This window comes from Magnolia sinica, chromosome 2, assembly GCF_029962835.1.
Source record: "Magnolia sinica isolate HGM2019 chromosome 2, MsV1, whole genome shotgun sequence".
Taxonomy (NCBI): Eukaryota; Viridiplantae; Streptophyta; class Magnoliopsida; order Magnoliales; family Magnoliaceae; genus Magnolia; species Magnolia sinica.
The window spans coordinates 4,022,629-4,038,623 of record NC_080574.1 but is presented as its reverse complement, the minus strand read 5'-3'; the positions used below and the strand labels follow the sequence as shown (position 1 = coordinate 4,038,623).

General features: G+C 43.3%; 1 protein-coding gene across 1 annotated transcript; it reads left to right on the top strand.

The window, feature by feature from the left end:
• The first annotated feature begins 12,673 nt into the window (after positions 1–12,673).
• LOC131238004 (malonyl-CoA:anthocyanidin 5-O-glucoside-6''-O-malonyltransferase-like) lies at positions 12,674–14,602 on the top strand. The gene is made up of 2 exons (XM_058236134.1): positions 12,674–13,339; positions 13,913–14,602. The coding sequence occupies exons 1-2, from the start codon at positions 12,674–12,676 to the stop codon at positions 14,600–14,602; spliced, it is 1,356 nt and encodes a 451-aa protein (XP_058092117.1).
• Positions 14,603–15,995: the final 1,393 nt, after the last annotated feature.

Here is a 15,995-nt window from a genome sequence, read left to right as displayed (position 1 = left end):
ATCCTCCATCTTCACTACTCGAAGCTACTAACACCATCTTTAATCATCTTCAAAGTAACGTCATCATCACTTCTTCGTGCACATTCTGTCTTCATTTCTTCTTTGCCAAGCCTAGAGAAGTTGAGTAAAACTTAAACTTCTTTATAATAACAACTTTCGTAAGTATGTCTGTCAGATTACTACTAGTGTGAATCTTTTCAAGAGTGATACTTCCTTACCTCAGCAACTACCGGATAAAATGATAACAAACATCAATATGTTCAATCCGGGAATAATACACCAAGTTATTTTTCAAATTGATTGAACTTTTGCTATCACAATGCACGGGCACAGCTTCCTGTTGAAGCCCAAACTCATCCATCATCCCTTTTAACTAAATAACTTCTTTGAATGTTTTCATCATTGCCATATATTCAACTTCAGTTCTGAAAAGTGCAACCATATACTTAAGCTTCAACATCTAATTAATAGCTCCACCCACTAACACAAAAAAATAACTAGAAGTCAACATTTTATTATTCATATTCTATACATAATCTGCATCCACATAACCTACGAGTTTCTCCTCAAATTTTTTGAAAACCAAAACATGATCCGTCATACCTCATATGTACCTAAGTTTCATTGTTTCCCAACATTGCTTACTGTGATTTGACATATATTTGCTACCAAGCCCCTATGCTTTCCCTAGGTCCAGGCTTGAAATCTAGGTCTAGTTCTATGGCAAATGAAAAATGGTCTAGCTGCCCTAGAATCATAGTAATCCTTATAATGGGATTCCAACTCAACCTCTTGTGATCTTTTGTGAAAGTGTACAATCATGAAGTGGGCAACTATCATGCAAACCAATCGACCATCTAATGACACTTGTTCTAATCATGCACGTGTAATTTAAAAGCACTTTTAGATTCAAGGTTATATTGCAATAAACAAAACCATTTATACAATGTGATTCACTGCGGATGGAGGGAATTTAACAAAAATAAATTAATTAAAAAATCTAAATTTAAACCATATTTCAAACCTCTAATCATATCACTTTTTTCATTACAAGGCCAAGTTGGCCTAGTGAGCCCTTTAGGGCCAGGGCCAGGACCCAGTCCTTTTTAGCCCAATTAGGCCTAGGGCTATTGCAAAAGCCTTTTAAGCCCAGTTGGGCTAATTCTGACATCCCACGGAGTATAAAATAAAAGAGTATGACATTTTTTGTCAATATGAGTGAGCCTGAGTGGCCCAGCCCGTTTAAAATTTCAACGGCATTTTTGTTAAAACCGTGGATTTTTTTTTAATCCTCACTTTTCATTTATTATTATTATTATTTAAAATGCATCACGCAAAGTCCCATTGAGTAATGGCATTTGAGTTTGAGAACGAAACGTGGACCACATTTCAGGTAATGAAATCACGGCTGCAATGTATCAAGAGGGGTTTTAAGACAGCAACAGCTAGGGCTGTCAACGGACCGAGTTGGGAATGGGTTGAGGTCCTGTCGAAGCCCATCCCGCAAACTAAAACCTACGCCTAAAGCCCGGTAACACCACGTGGTGGGTGAAAAGAAATGGGACCGAGCCTGGCCATCCTCTTTCGTGCAAGATCTGCGGTGGATCAACCCAAGATGGTGCGGCCCTTAACGTGGGGCCAACTTGATGTATCTATTCTATATCCATGTCATCCATTCGTTTTACCGGATCATTTTGGGGCATGAGATCAAAATCGAAACAGATCCAAATCTCATACCTGTAGCCCACCTGATGACTGGATCAGCATGAACTATAGCAGATGGGCCCACCAGAAGAACGGCCCAAGATCGCATGTACATGACACATTGGCACGTTTGGGTAAGATTCGGATGCTCTCACGTGTACCACGCCTCGTTGGTAATTTATCAGATATGGCATTTTCTGTAAAAAGAAAAAGGTGGAAAAAAAAAAAACTCAATCGTAGTTTCTAACAATTGCAAACACCTACCTTCTCCGGTTAGAATTAGTGCAAGTGCCACCCCTGTGGTTTTTAGAATTTAGATTCACTGCAAATTTCCTACGGGTCCATTAGCATCGCTTTCTTTTGAGAAATTGACCATCTTACCCCCGTCAGGTAAGTAATTAGTTGAGGACGTCTGGGCTTGCCATATTACACGAGTGTCGTACAGCCCATTTAGTGTGGTGTGGTCACTCCACCCCCTGAAATTCAGGTTGATCCAACCATCAGGTGGCCCACCCACTTGGATTTTTACGGTCTGTATTGCTCACCCGATCCTGATTCTTGGGGTAACAACTTAGTGGGCGTCACCGTTACCGTGGGGCCCACCTCGATGATGTGTCGGGTATCCATGCTGTCCATCCGTTCTCCAGCTCATTTTAGGACGTGGTCTCAAAAATTAAGCAGATCCAAATCTCAGGTGGACCACGCCAAGGAAACAGTGCTGATTCATCGCTCACCATTAAAAACTTTCCGGAGCCAACCGTAAAGTTTATTTTCCATCCAACCCGTTGATAAGGTCAAACAGAACTGGATGGAGCGAAAATAAAACGAACGACTTGATGCAAAACTTCTGAAGCCTTTAAAAAAAAAAATGGTCATTCACCACTATTTCCAGTGGTGTGTTCCACATGAGATTTGGATATGCTTATGTATTGGAATGACGTCCTAAGATGAGCTTAAAAGACAGATGGACGGTGTGGATACACAACACATTCATCAAGGTGGGCCCTGCATCCACCAACATGGGTGGGATCCCCGACCATAGGTCCACCGTGATGTATATGCTTTATATCCACGCCATCCATCCATTTTGAAAACTCATTTTAAGTCATGATCCAAAATATAAGCAGATGCATATATCACGTGTATATTGATATAGGAAACAAAGGTAATCAATTATTAAAAACTTCTCATTGGCTACAAAAGTTTTGGATCAAGCTGATATCATGTGTAGTCTCTCCATCCAAGTCTTTGTTATTTAATCATCAAGTTGGATGGCAAATAAAAATCCTGCATCAAGTTTTTAGTGGTAGGAATTTGATCAAAACTGTGAGTTACTGGTCCATTTAAATTTCGACCAGTTTTATTTTTGAAATAATGCTCTAAAATTATCTCTAAAAATAGATAGGCATTCATCTATTAGAACATATATCCATTAAATATTCATTTATTCTAACATTCATCACATTCATCCATTATAATATTCTTCCACACCCTCCTCCCTTTCATAATCTCTGATTATCATTTATATTATAATTTAAAAATAAAAAATAAAAAATACAAAGCTAACCATCACGCCCTCTTTCCTTTCATAAATTCCCACCATTCATACAAAATAAAAATAAAAACAAACAAAATATATAAACAAATCTACCTTTGGCCGCCATAACTTCTACGTTAAATAGTGTGGATATTATAAAACTTTGAAAAAAAAAAAAGAAAAAAACAAACAAACCCTCGTTTTCGACCCAAAGAGTGTATTAAGTTTCATCAAAATTTCATCGAAGATTTTCGTGGTCTCCCAAAGAGTGTGTTGCTATGGTCCCATCCCATTAAAAGAAAATTAATAATAATAATCAAATGGCTTTCTTACTGCCAAGGCCCCACCTTAAGAACTCATCTCACATCTTATGTAGGGCTTATTGGCTTGTCGTAAAACAAATCTAACCCATCCGTATAAAATAAGTTTTAATTGTGTGAGCCCGTATCCTAGCCCGTACTATTTCGGAGGCTTCCGCAGTCCTCCCGGTCGAATTCCGGTGACTCGCGATCTATAATCGGAATTTGCGCGCAACCCTGAGTTGCATCCTATCAATCTGAGTCGGCTCAGCCCAAGACTTGTATCATTACGACCGTGTCATCGCTGCGATTCCGATGCCGCATCTCGTGTGCCGAGACGATACACAGGCCAGGAGATGTGGGTCTGCGTTCATTACGAGAAAATACTGTGCATTTGCTAACCCGAGAGAACATGTCCCATCAGTCACATTAATCATGTCAAGTACCTATCCCATCCCCAAGTACAACCACCCTCCTCAAAAGTCAACTCTCTCTTACAACCAAGTACACATCCATTACCCATTACCCATATCACCCCATCACTCACCCATCCCTCTCTCTCTCTTACAACCCCTCTCTCTCTTTCATCTCTCTCTCACTTCACTTCCAAGCAACCCCATGAGAGGAGCAAACGTCCAAGCTCCATGAGAAAGCTAGGTGTGGCCCACCTTCCCACCACCCAATCTCACCATCCAAAACCAATCTCAACCGTTGAATCTCATCCATTGGAGCTCTAGAATGCATTGATGGAAGGAGAAGTTTAAGATCTAATGGTGAGTGTTTATAGCGTTTGAATTTGAGGTAGGGTCCACATGATTGGGACCTACTTGATGTATGTATTGTATAGGAAGGGCCCATAGTGGCGGGGTTCCTCCCCTCCACGTTTCTCCCTCTCTTTTTCTCTCTCTCTCTCTTTCTTTTATGGTAAAGATGAGGTTTGTGGCCCACATGTGGACCCACCTTAGCATGTATATTTGATCCACATCGTCCATTTGCATGGACCCCACAGGCTGTGTAGGCTAGCATGATGTATGTGAGACCCACACCGCCCAACATTTTTTTTTGGACGGTGGAGCCCACTGCCACGTGTGACCTGCACACCGTCCAGATCAGGTGGGGTGTGATATATCCCAGCCGCCCCTCTGATGGATGGCCCTGCACCAGCAGTAGCGTGCTGCAATGCTTGGCGTCAACAAACGGTGGGACCCACTGCTCTATTGGCGTCAGCAGGACCGTGGGTCCGGGCATGAGGTATGTGTTTTATCCTTACCGTCCAGATAAGCTGGACGGTGAGGCCCGCTGATATGTATCTATGGCATCCACCTGCCACGTGTGTAGGGACCACCATGATATATGTGATATCTCCACCGTCCGTTGACTAGACGATGGACACCACCAGATGTACGTATATGTTTATCTCCACCGTCCAGCCTATTGGACGGTGGGCACCAGCCCTTTAGGTGCCGACTGACGTCATCAAGATAGGTGGGCCACCTTAATGTATCTGTTTCTCCACGCCGTCCATCTGCCAAGGATGTGGGGCCCCCTGATGTATTTGTTGCATCAACACCGTCCGTCTATTTTGGCGGCGGATGGGGCCACCTGGTTTGTATGTATTCTATATCCATACCATCCATTCAGCTTCATCAGGCGTGTGGGGCCCACCCACACGTGTTGCATGTGTGGCATGGGACCCACCTTGCTGTGTGTATTCTAACATCCACACCGTCCATATCTGGACGGTGTAGAGAGAGGTTTGCCATGATCTATGTATTCTATACACTGACCATCTAAGGGACCCACCTGACGTATGTGATTCATCCACATCGTCTAACATTTTCAAACGGTGGGACCCACCTTGATGAATCTACTATATATCCAACACCGTCCAGCACACGGATGGTGCTGGAAGCACCTTAATACATGTGTTTTCCATCCAGGCCGTTCGTTCAGGCCTGGATGCTGGTCATTGTTTTCAAATAAAAATATAAAATATGATATATATATTATTATATTATATAACACACACACACACAAACACATATGGATGGCAGGTCCCACATGGGACCGACCTTAATGCATGTATTTCTTTTTATCCCAGCCGTCCATCTCTTTCTAGATGCTAGAGACGAGATATATATATATATGGTGGACCACGTGTGTGGACACCACCACGATGCTATGTCATATCTACACCGTCCATTCATTAATGGGACAGGCAGGAGCTTTGAGGAGCCACTCTGATGTGTGGTTTACATCCGCACCGTCCAGAGGTCTGGAAAGTGGGGCCCACCTGGATATTCATGTTTTACCTTGCTATCCACCTCTAGCGGATGGGACCCACCTCAGAGGTAAGTGTTCTATCCAAGCTGTCCACTCGTTTTGCTAGCGTGGACACGACCATGATATATTTATTTCATCCACACCGTCCAGATTGAGCTGGACGATGTCAGACAATGTTTGGATGGTGCTGATTTACCTTGGCAATGCTTGGACAGTACCGATCATCATTAGTAGGCCATGTGCCCCATGGAATGACAGTGTACAGTGATACACATGTTACACCTACAATTAGCGAAATGATTTTTTTGGTGTAGTCTAAGCCCATTTGAGGCCCACCTGTGATGTATATTTAAGGCCCACCTGTAATGTATATTTGAGGCCCATGTGATAAGGCCCACCTGTCTTGTATTTAAGGCCCATATGATGGGACCCACCGACTTGAATCTAAGGCCCATGAGCAAACCCATTATGATGTATTCTTGGCCTATGGGCAAGGCCCATTGTGATATGTATTAGGCCCATATGTAAGGCCCACCTATTGTGTGTTTGAAGCCCATGGGTTGTGACCCATTGTGATGTATTCGAGACCCATGGGCAAGGCCTGATGTGATGAACTTATGGCTCAGGTGTCGAGGCCCATTATGATGTATTTCCAGCCCATGGATGTGGCTCATTGTGATGTATTTCCAACCCATTGTAATGTGTGTGGTAATATATATCAGGTCCGATGTAATGTATATGTGGCCCCTTGAGTGAGGCCCATTGTGATATATGTGGCCCTTGTGTATGGCCATGGACCTACTATATATGTTTGGTTTGGCCCTATGAGAGCCACTCCTTGGGGATAATGTTGGTTAAATGTCCATATTGATGGGCAATGATGGCTAAATGACCACATTATGACCTTCCCTTAGGCTTTGTTCGGCCGATTCCGATTATCGATTTCGATTATCGAGGCCGAGTCCAATTGACGAGGCCGATTCTGTTTGTCGAGACTGATTCGGATTGTCGATTCCGATTGTCGAGGCTAAGTCCGATTGACGAGGCCGATTCCGTTAGTTGATGCCGATTCTGATTATCGAGGCCGATTCCGATTGTCGATTTTGATTATCGAGGCCGATTGTCGAGGCCGATTCCGATTATCGAAACCGATTCCGAATGTCGATTCTGATTGTCGAGACCGATTGTATAGGCCGATTATCGAGGCCAATTCTGATTGTCGAGGCCAATTCTGATTGTCGAAGCCTAATGTGATGTATATGCGGTCCGTATTTGAGGCACATTGTGATATGTATTCAAGCCCGTGTTTAAGGCATAATGTGATGTATATTAGGCCTATGTGATGAGGCCCATTGTGGTGCATTTGAGGGCCAGGCAATGGAGCTCATTGTGATATATTTTAAACCCATATGAGAGGCCCATCGTAATGTGTATTGAGCTCTCGAGGAAGGCCCATGGTGTTGTATATTAGGCCCTTGTGCGAAGCCATGGGTCCACTATATGTTAGGCTCTATGTGGGCCATTCTTTGGGGCAATGTTGGTTAAATGTCCACAATGTCGAGACCGATTGTTGATGTCGATTATTGATACCGATTATGAGTATGTGACAGCATAGCATCATGATACATGCCTATACACATCATCTGCATGTTTGTTATGAGATGTAGTTGACCATTGCATATGTCATTGGGCAGGTTGTTATGAGACTCCCTGATAGGTGGAGGTTATCTTACGTGAGCGCACGGTATGCGCAGGATTGATGCATGACTGGATTGTATGACTCACGCATCTTGCATTGTATATTGTGACTATTGTACGCCCTAGCGATATCAGGGCCATAGCCTCCACGGGCATATCGTGGATGGCCAGATGGGACACCGGCAATGTTTGATTCTAGCATACGGGCGTCATATATATCCCTGGGTGAAAATCCCTAAACCTCCGTAGCTAGGAGACACCTCAACGTCGAGACCGAATGGATATATATGAGCGCATGAGAGTCGAATACTAGGAGGTCACATCTCTCACTGTGTTGTGTTCGGTTGGGAGGGGGTGTGGCCTTACCCGCCCAAGGGTAGGGGGCATTGCTAGGCTGAGTTTAACCAGCTCGTGAATGGGTCCGCTATCAACGTGCCAGGTAGATATTGGCTAACTACTGACCAGGCGGATGGTGAGGTCTCTTATACTTGCATGATCGTGCGCCAGTGGGCGGCATTTGCATGTAGAGTGTACTAGACCCCGGTGATGATCCCAAAGATGAACAGTACTGATATTTGGACTTATTAAGAAGGAGTTGCATACTCATTCATTCATTCATTCACTATCCACTCGGGCTGATGGTGCGCAACTATTTGTTACATGTACCTTTGCAATAGCCAGGATTTCGGTTGGGGCGCGTGACTAACCTGAGATCAAGAGTCTACTATATTGAGTCTGGTTATCCAAATTTAGGTATGGGACTGGTTTGGATAGAAGACTCTTGTGATGGACCTCATAGCCTGCGATACTACATACTATCATCCCGACTTCACTCCAGCTTAGTCATTTCATTCGCACCGCATATTGCATTGCATCATCAGCATCTGATATTTGGCTTATTGTCCTCACATTGCATAACTGATCTACATTGCTTCATCAGTATATGATATTATTTTTATTATATTTTTGCATCGCATAGCCTAAATAAGGCTGATGGTATTTATGGGCCTATCAGTATGTTTTCGCATTACTCTGATATCGTATGATTTATGATCTTGCCAGTATTTCTGAATTTGTATGATTTATGGGCTTATCAATATTTTCGCTTACTCTGATTACTCTGATATTGCTTATTTGGCACTTACCTTGTGTACACATTTTCACCACCCTCTAAGCTTTTTATAAGCTTATGCACGATAGATACGTGCAGGTGGCGTTAGGTTACAGCAGCGTTGAGCTTGGAGCGTGCAGCAGACTTCTGGAGCTTTGGTTTTAACATATGTATTTCTCTTTCAGCTATGTACTCAAATATTTATATTAGTGGATATGTGATGATGATGTTGCCTTTGTGATTTAGGCATACTTGTGGTTATACTTCTTACGAGATAAATGTACGTTGGAAAATCCTCCTTATAGCATTTTAGGATCGGAACCTGGCGTATAAGCGCTAGGAGCCGAGAATGGAGTACTATGAAGGTTGTCAGCACCGGATTTGGTGATCGGGATTCATATGAGTCCGATTTCCGAATTTGAAGCGTGACAAATTGTGTCATCGTTCCAAGTTTGAGGGCAAAAATCATCATAAATGAAACATGTTGAAGAAAACAATTCAGAATTTATGAAAAACGTTAATGCCATTATGAGTTATAGAGAGCTTTTCAGAAACTAAAAAATATTATTTTGTGGTTCATGGCTAACCAATCAAAATGAACGGCTCAAATCGACAAAGAGGTAAGCTTATTCATGGTTTAATGCAACTAATCATCTCTTTTTTAAAAAGCCATTTCATCTTCTAAGTCAATTTAACATAGTATGAAGCAGCAAGCATGGGAGCAGTTTTGTCCCGCAAAAAGGTAAAAATTAATCTCTACAACTTGCAAAAAAACCTAAGTTTCAAAGAGTGGAGGCTGAAGCCTTAATTACCTCCTTCCATGAGGCCATTGTTCTAAAAAAAAATAAAAAATTTAATCTCTACGACTTGAAAAAAAAAACTAAGCTTCAAAGAGTGGAGGCTGAAGCCTTAATTACCTCATGGAGGAGGCCATTGTTCTAAAAAAAAAAATTTAATAATAATAATAATAATAATAAAACCACCCCACCTCAACGTAAGCGTGGGGCTCACAACACTCAGCTCCATAGCTCAAGCGGTAGACTGAGGGAAAGATACCACGTTTTAACAATGAGGTTTTGGTATCGATTCTCCGGTGGGCCGTGGCTAACAGTGATGTGTGAACTGACCATCGGTGTACTACAAAGCTAACAAAAAAAAAAGGTGCAGGGCTTACAATGTTACATGTGCCTTAAATTCACAGTCCAACTAATTTGAAAGTTAATTTCAGGGCATGAATCCAAATCTCATGTGGGCCGTACCACAGGAAATAGTAGTGATTGAATCCCCACCATTAAAAACTTCATAGGGCCACTGGGTTGTTTATTTGCCATCCAGTCTCTTAATAAGGTTACTAAGATCTGGACGAAGAGACCACACAAATATCAGCTTGATCCAAAAATTTTGTGGCCCACGAGAGGTTTTTAATGGTAGATTACCATTGTATTCTGTATTATAGTTTACCTGAGATTTAGATCTGCTTCATTTTTTTTTAATATGTTTTAAAATAAGCTTTCAATACGGATGGACGGTGTGGATGTAGTCACATACATCACAGCAGCCCAACAGTAAGGGGTCCTACCTACCTTGGTGGATCCGGGGTCGCACAAAATCCGGTCCATTTATTCTGAAAAATCTACGGTGATATCGGCGTGACGAGTAAGTAAATGCGGACGCGGCTTCGGTGGATCCCCGATCCACCAAGATCGGTGAACCCTGAGAGTGGTAGCCACCTAAATATACATGACTTACATCCATGCGGTCCATACGTTTTCAAAGATCAGTTTAGGACATGATGTCAAAAATGAAGCAGATCTAAATCTTAGGTCGACCATAACACACGAAACAGAGGTGATTGTCCATTAAAAACTTCCTGTGAGATACAAGATTATTGGATCAAGCTCATATTTATGTGGTCTCTTCATCCAGGTCTTTCTTACCTTATTAACAAGTTCGATGGCAGATAAACATTCCGTTGGCATCCATGAAGTTTTCAATGGCGTAGTTATTCAATCACCACTGTTTCCAGTGGTGTGGCAACATTAGATTTGCATCTACATCATTTTAGGATCTTGCTTAAATGAGCTGTCAAACGGATGGACGGCGTGAATGTAAGGTACATACATCAAGGTGCCCTCTTTGCGCGAATCTCTTTCCAACTCCATCACGTACGCGACTTTCTTGTAGCCCCAGCCTACAGAAAGCCCCGCTCGGCGGAGGAAGCGGATTGGCTGGTGTACCCGACACCAACTATCTAACTGATGTATTGATGTCAGCAAGTTCTGTGGGTCCCATCATGAGGTATGCGTCATATCCAAACCGTTCATACATTTTTTGAACTCGTCGTAAGGCTTGAGATGAAAAATAAAACAAATATAACAATCAATGGACCACACTGAAAAAACAAGTGGGAGATTGAACGTCTGCCATTGAAACCCTTTTGGGGTTCACAGAAGTTTTGGATCAATATGAAATTTGCTTGTGCTCTTCATTCAGATCTTTGTGACGTTGGGAACAGATTGGATGGAAAATAAACATTATGGTGGGCCCTACAAAATTTTTAACGGTGAAAATCATTATCTCAGATGTTATTTGTAGTGTGGTCCAGTTGATCTTTGTATATGATTCATTTTTTAGATATATTCTAAAATTATCTCGAAAAATGAACGAACAGTGTGGATATAATAAATACATCATCGTGGGGTCATAAAACTTTGATCTCCTTTGAACCGTCCGTACAACTCGGCGCTCCAGGAGTGTCGGTGCTCGTCTCGGCGGGCGCGGATTGGATACCCACAAGGTCAGTAGCCAAATCGCTGATGAAGCCACGTCACCAAGCTCCGTAGACCCTTCCATGATGCGTGTGTCGTATTGCTACCATACAATCATTTGTAGAGATCATTTTACGGTATTACAAAGAAAACGAGGTAGATCTAAATTTCAAGTGGACCCACCACAGAAAACCGTGGAAGCCGTCACACCCACCGTTGAAACATTTATAGGGCTTACAATAATATATTTTTGAAATCCACCTTATTCATAAGTTAACATAGAGATAGATGAAGTGAAAACAAAAATATCAGCTTCATTGGAAACTGCTATAGCCCATAAAAAGTTTTGAACGTTGGATGTCACCATCCCCACTATTTTCTATGGATGGATCCACTTGAACTTTAGATCTATCCCATTGTCTTTGTAATGTCGTAAAATGATTGCTAAAAATAGTTGGACGGCATGAATATAACACATGCATCACGGTGAGTCAACGAAGCTTGGTAACGTGACGTCACTTCAGTAGCGATTTGGCTACTGACCTTGTCAGTATCCAACCCACGCCCCGTCTTGGCACAACACGTACCTACACCGGCTATAGCTGATGTGTGGTACACCAGCCAATCCGCTTCCCTCGGGGGAAGCTCTATGTGGTCCACCGCAATGTCCGTGAGAAATCCACACTATCCATCGGTTTCTCCAGCTCCCTTTAGGGCATCATCGCAACAATGAGGTAGACTCAAACCTCAAGTGGACCATTCGACAGGAATCAGTGGGGATGGAAAAGCCCACCGATAAAACCTCCCCAGTGCCTACCGTGACATTTATGTGCCAACCGGTAAGTTCATTCAAACTGGGATGAATTGAAAAACACAAATATTAGCCAAATACAAAACTACTGTGGCCCCACAAAGGTTTCAATGGTGATTATTCAATCCCCACTGTTTCATGTGGCATGCCTCACTTGAGTACTGCGTCTGCCACATTTTTGGATTCATGACCTAACATGACCCGGAGAAACTGATGAACGGATCGGATATCACACAGACATCTCGGTGGGCCCTACAAAGCTTCTCCCTACAGTAACTTCCTGTTGGCGGGGCACAAGCCAATTCGCGTCCCTTCCTAACTCACGTGCGCTGCACGTGCAATGCCCCATGTCCTCTCTATATGTATACAAAACCTATGAGCGGAAAATATACAATATCATTAGCATTTTAAGCTAGCCGTTGCTATAAGTGATTTTTATTTGAATTAAGGAATATAGGTGTAATGGAAATCCTCCCTTCCGGCTTAGTTAGTGTCACCAACATTTCAAACATTTCATCGTCTCCCGACAGTGGGCAGATCCCCGCCGTTGGATCCCAGAAGCTCTCCTTCTTTGATCACTTCTATGTCCTCGCTCCGCCGTCCAAACAGCTACTATTCTACCGCACCGAGGCAGCCCACCTCCCAGACGTAGTAGAGAAGCTTAAAAGCGCACTGTCATTGACTCTACACCATTTTTACCCACTCACTGGGATGCTCACATGGTCACCAGAATCGTCAGTGTTGGAGATCCATTACAGTGAGGATTCTCATGGTGTGGTGTTCGTAGAAGCCGAATGTGGGGCCGACTTTGAGCGATTAGTCGGTGAAGATGTGCACGACAAGGATGTTTTTGCGGACCTTGTGCCGGCTTTGAACTTCACAGAGTTCCCGGCACCAATGATATCGCTACAGGTCACTACGTTCGCTGGTAGTGGCATTTCCATAGGTATCACTATCAATCACATGGCTGTCGACGGTCAGGCATATTGGAATTTTGTCAAGTCATGGGCGGAGCTCTGTCGAACGGGTGAACTTGTCGAGCGCCCTTGGCTAGACCGTTCGATCATTAAGGACCCTTGTCATCTCTCCAGCCTCTACCTACGGACCTTTGCCCCCACTTTGCCAAAGGTATATCTAAAAACCTTAAAAAATACTAAACTCTGGTTCTTTGTTTGCTGAAATGAATACTAATGTCACATAGTTTTAAAACTCGCCGAATCAACTCGAAACTCTGTTGAGTCACCTGGACTCGGAAGGATTTTGGAGCAATCCTTAGGAAACTCGGCACAGCTCGTGGGGAGTCGAGCCAAGAGTAGGGAATTATCGAGTCGACTAGCAAACTCAGTTGGCTCGACGCAAATGACTCAGCCGGTGACTCAAGTCACTCGACCCCAACTACATGAAATGATGTCCTCTACCACTGGGCTACGAAGCTCCTTTGCTATTATGTCTTATTTTATGATACTTACATGAGAGGGAACTGTTTTAATCTTCTTTATCATTATAATTTTATTTTTTTTTTGTAATTATGAAATATCGAGTCGACCTGGGTCTGGCCTTCCAAGTCTGCCCAACCAGGATGAACATCCAGTCGCAAGTCGTTGAGTCGACCTGACCAGGATGAACAATTGAGTCGAGTTTTTGGGTTTTGAACTATGCTCTGTTACAGAATACTAATATCGGTAAAATCAACCCCCGCAGTTGATCAGATCAGGGTCACTTGCATCGAGGGCATCTGATCTTGTCCGTAGAAATTTCATTCTCACGTCCAAGGACATAAAATCACTGAAAGAGCGATTGATGAATCACACAACCAAAGGTTTAGTCGCGGTCTCATCATTCGTGGCTGTGTGCGCTCATGCATGGGCATGCACAGCTCAGGCCCGAGGCGTAAAAGATGATGAAACCACCATCTTCAGTTTCCTAGCCGATTGCAGAACGCGTCTGAACCCTCCGTTGCCTCAAAGCTATTTCGGAAACGCCATAAAGCCTTGCCTTGTAGAAGCCAAGGGAATTGAATTGTCCAACCAGGAGGATGGGCTCATGTTCGCGGCTACAGCTATTCAAAAGGCCGTCCGTAAGGCTCTGGAAGACCCCCTCAGCAATTGCAATACTTGGCCCGTTTGGGTTAGCAAGGCCTTTGGACCTCCTTCGGCAACGATCGTGAACGTCTACTCATCGCCAAGATTACAGGTCTACGGTGCAGACTTCGGGTGGGGAAGGGCTGAAAGAGTTGAACTGCTCCCCACAAGCAGATGTGGTATAATGATTTTCTCGGATGCAAGAGATGAAGGGAACGTGCAGGTGTCCATGGCTCTTCCACCATCTGACATGGTTAGGTTTTTCTCACTCTTCATGGATGGCATGGAAGCGTCTTCCAACAAAAACTAGGGCTACCATTCAAGGGTGTGTTCGACAACATGGTAATGGAGCATGTGGAAGCATTTTCATGCAAAAATACTAATACTACAATAGAAACCATTTCACGTCAATAATACAATTCACTTGTGTTTGAAGAGGAATGATACCTGTGCCTATTCATCCGTACGTCGATTGGGACATATGTGCCAATATGACACGAATGCTATATTCCAGATGTTCATCAGGTGGTCACGCTCGCAAAATGTATCCTAGCCATAAAATCACACCAGTTCAATCATAGGGGTGGCAATTGGCTAGGGTGGGACCGGGCCGTAGTTGGCCCTAGCCCAACGCCAATTCCTTGAGATCTGGCCCTAGCCAAGCCCAAGCCTAACTGTTGAAAATTCCTTGGCCCTAGCCCAGCTCAAGCCTAAAAGGGTCAGACCTGGGCCAGCCATATGAAGGAGTCAAGTGATCAAAGGCTTTTAATAGGCCCAATTTCACTTCTTTTTTGGGCCATCAACAATAAATCCTACATAAAATTTGTTTGTATAATTGAAACATGGAACCCAGATCCAATGATTATGATCACATTTAAACTACACGTCTGTAGATGAAAAACCCCTCACAAGCGTCTTCAAATCATTATAATTGTAGCCCACTTGATGATTGAATCAAACCAACAGGCAAGGCCAGGCCAGGAATATTCATTATTAGGCCAGGCCCATCCCTTGCATTGGGCCTAGATACCAGGCCCGGGGCCAGATCTCAGGCCCAGTTTAGAAGCCCATAGCCTAACACTGCAGGGCCAGGTAGCCCGGGTTTGGTCAGGCTGCCTGGCCTATCGACCCCAGCCCGTAGCATGTGGGGCCACGTCGTTTACTGCAGATCACTGGTCGTCCTATTTTTGAAAGGAATATTCGCTGTGGGCTGACCTGCTCAACTGTCCATGTTTGGCGCACTCCATTGCACACACCGCATGTGTTGAGAGGAAGGGTATCATGAAGAAAACCAAGGAAGAGTGCAAATGCAGCTGACAGTAGAAAGGCTGAAGGTAGAGCAGATAGCAAATTCAAAAGACATAAAAATGTGAGCAGAAGGTAAGATTGAATTCATATTGCGAACACTCAAAGCATAAGCTTGACTAGAAATACACATAGATCTTAGATCCTACAGGAATAAAGGTATTGCTTACGTAAGAAACATTTGCAAATGTAATGGAAATTGCCAGCTTCCAGAAGTTTTATTATGTCCAAACAGCCCCTACAATGGTATGAGGAATTATCAGGTCCCACTCATCAACTAATATACAGTTTACTGGAGCACAAGATTCACTAAATATAGGCAATGAACCATAGTTCGATGATCAAGGTTACTGATCTGATGGACATGGCTTTGGGGAAGGCATTCCCTACAAAATGCC

Excerpts from the sequence above, each read along its gene's own strand:
- LOC131238004 (XM_058236134.1), top strand. The coding sequence starts at position 12,674 with ATGGAAATCCTCCCTTCCGGCTTAGTTAGTGTCACCAACATTTCAAAC. Across the intron at positions 13,340-13,912 it reads TTGCCCCCACTTTGCCAAAG|TTGATCAGATCAGGGTCACT; the intron begins GTATATCTAAAA and ends CAACCCCCGCAG.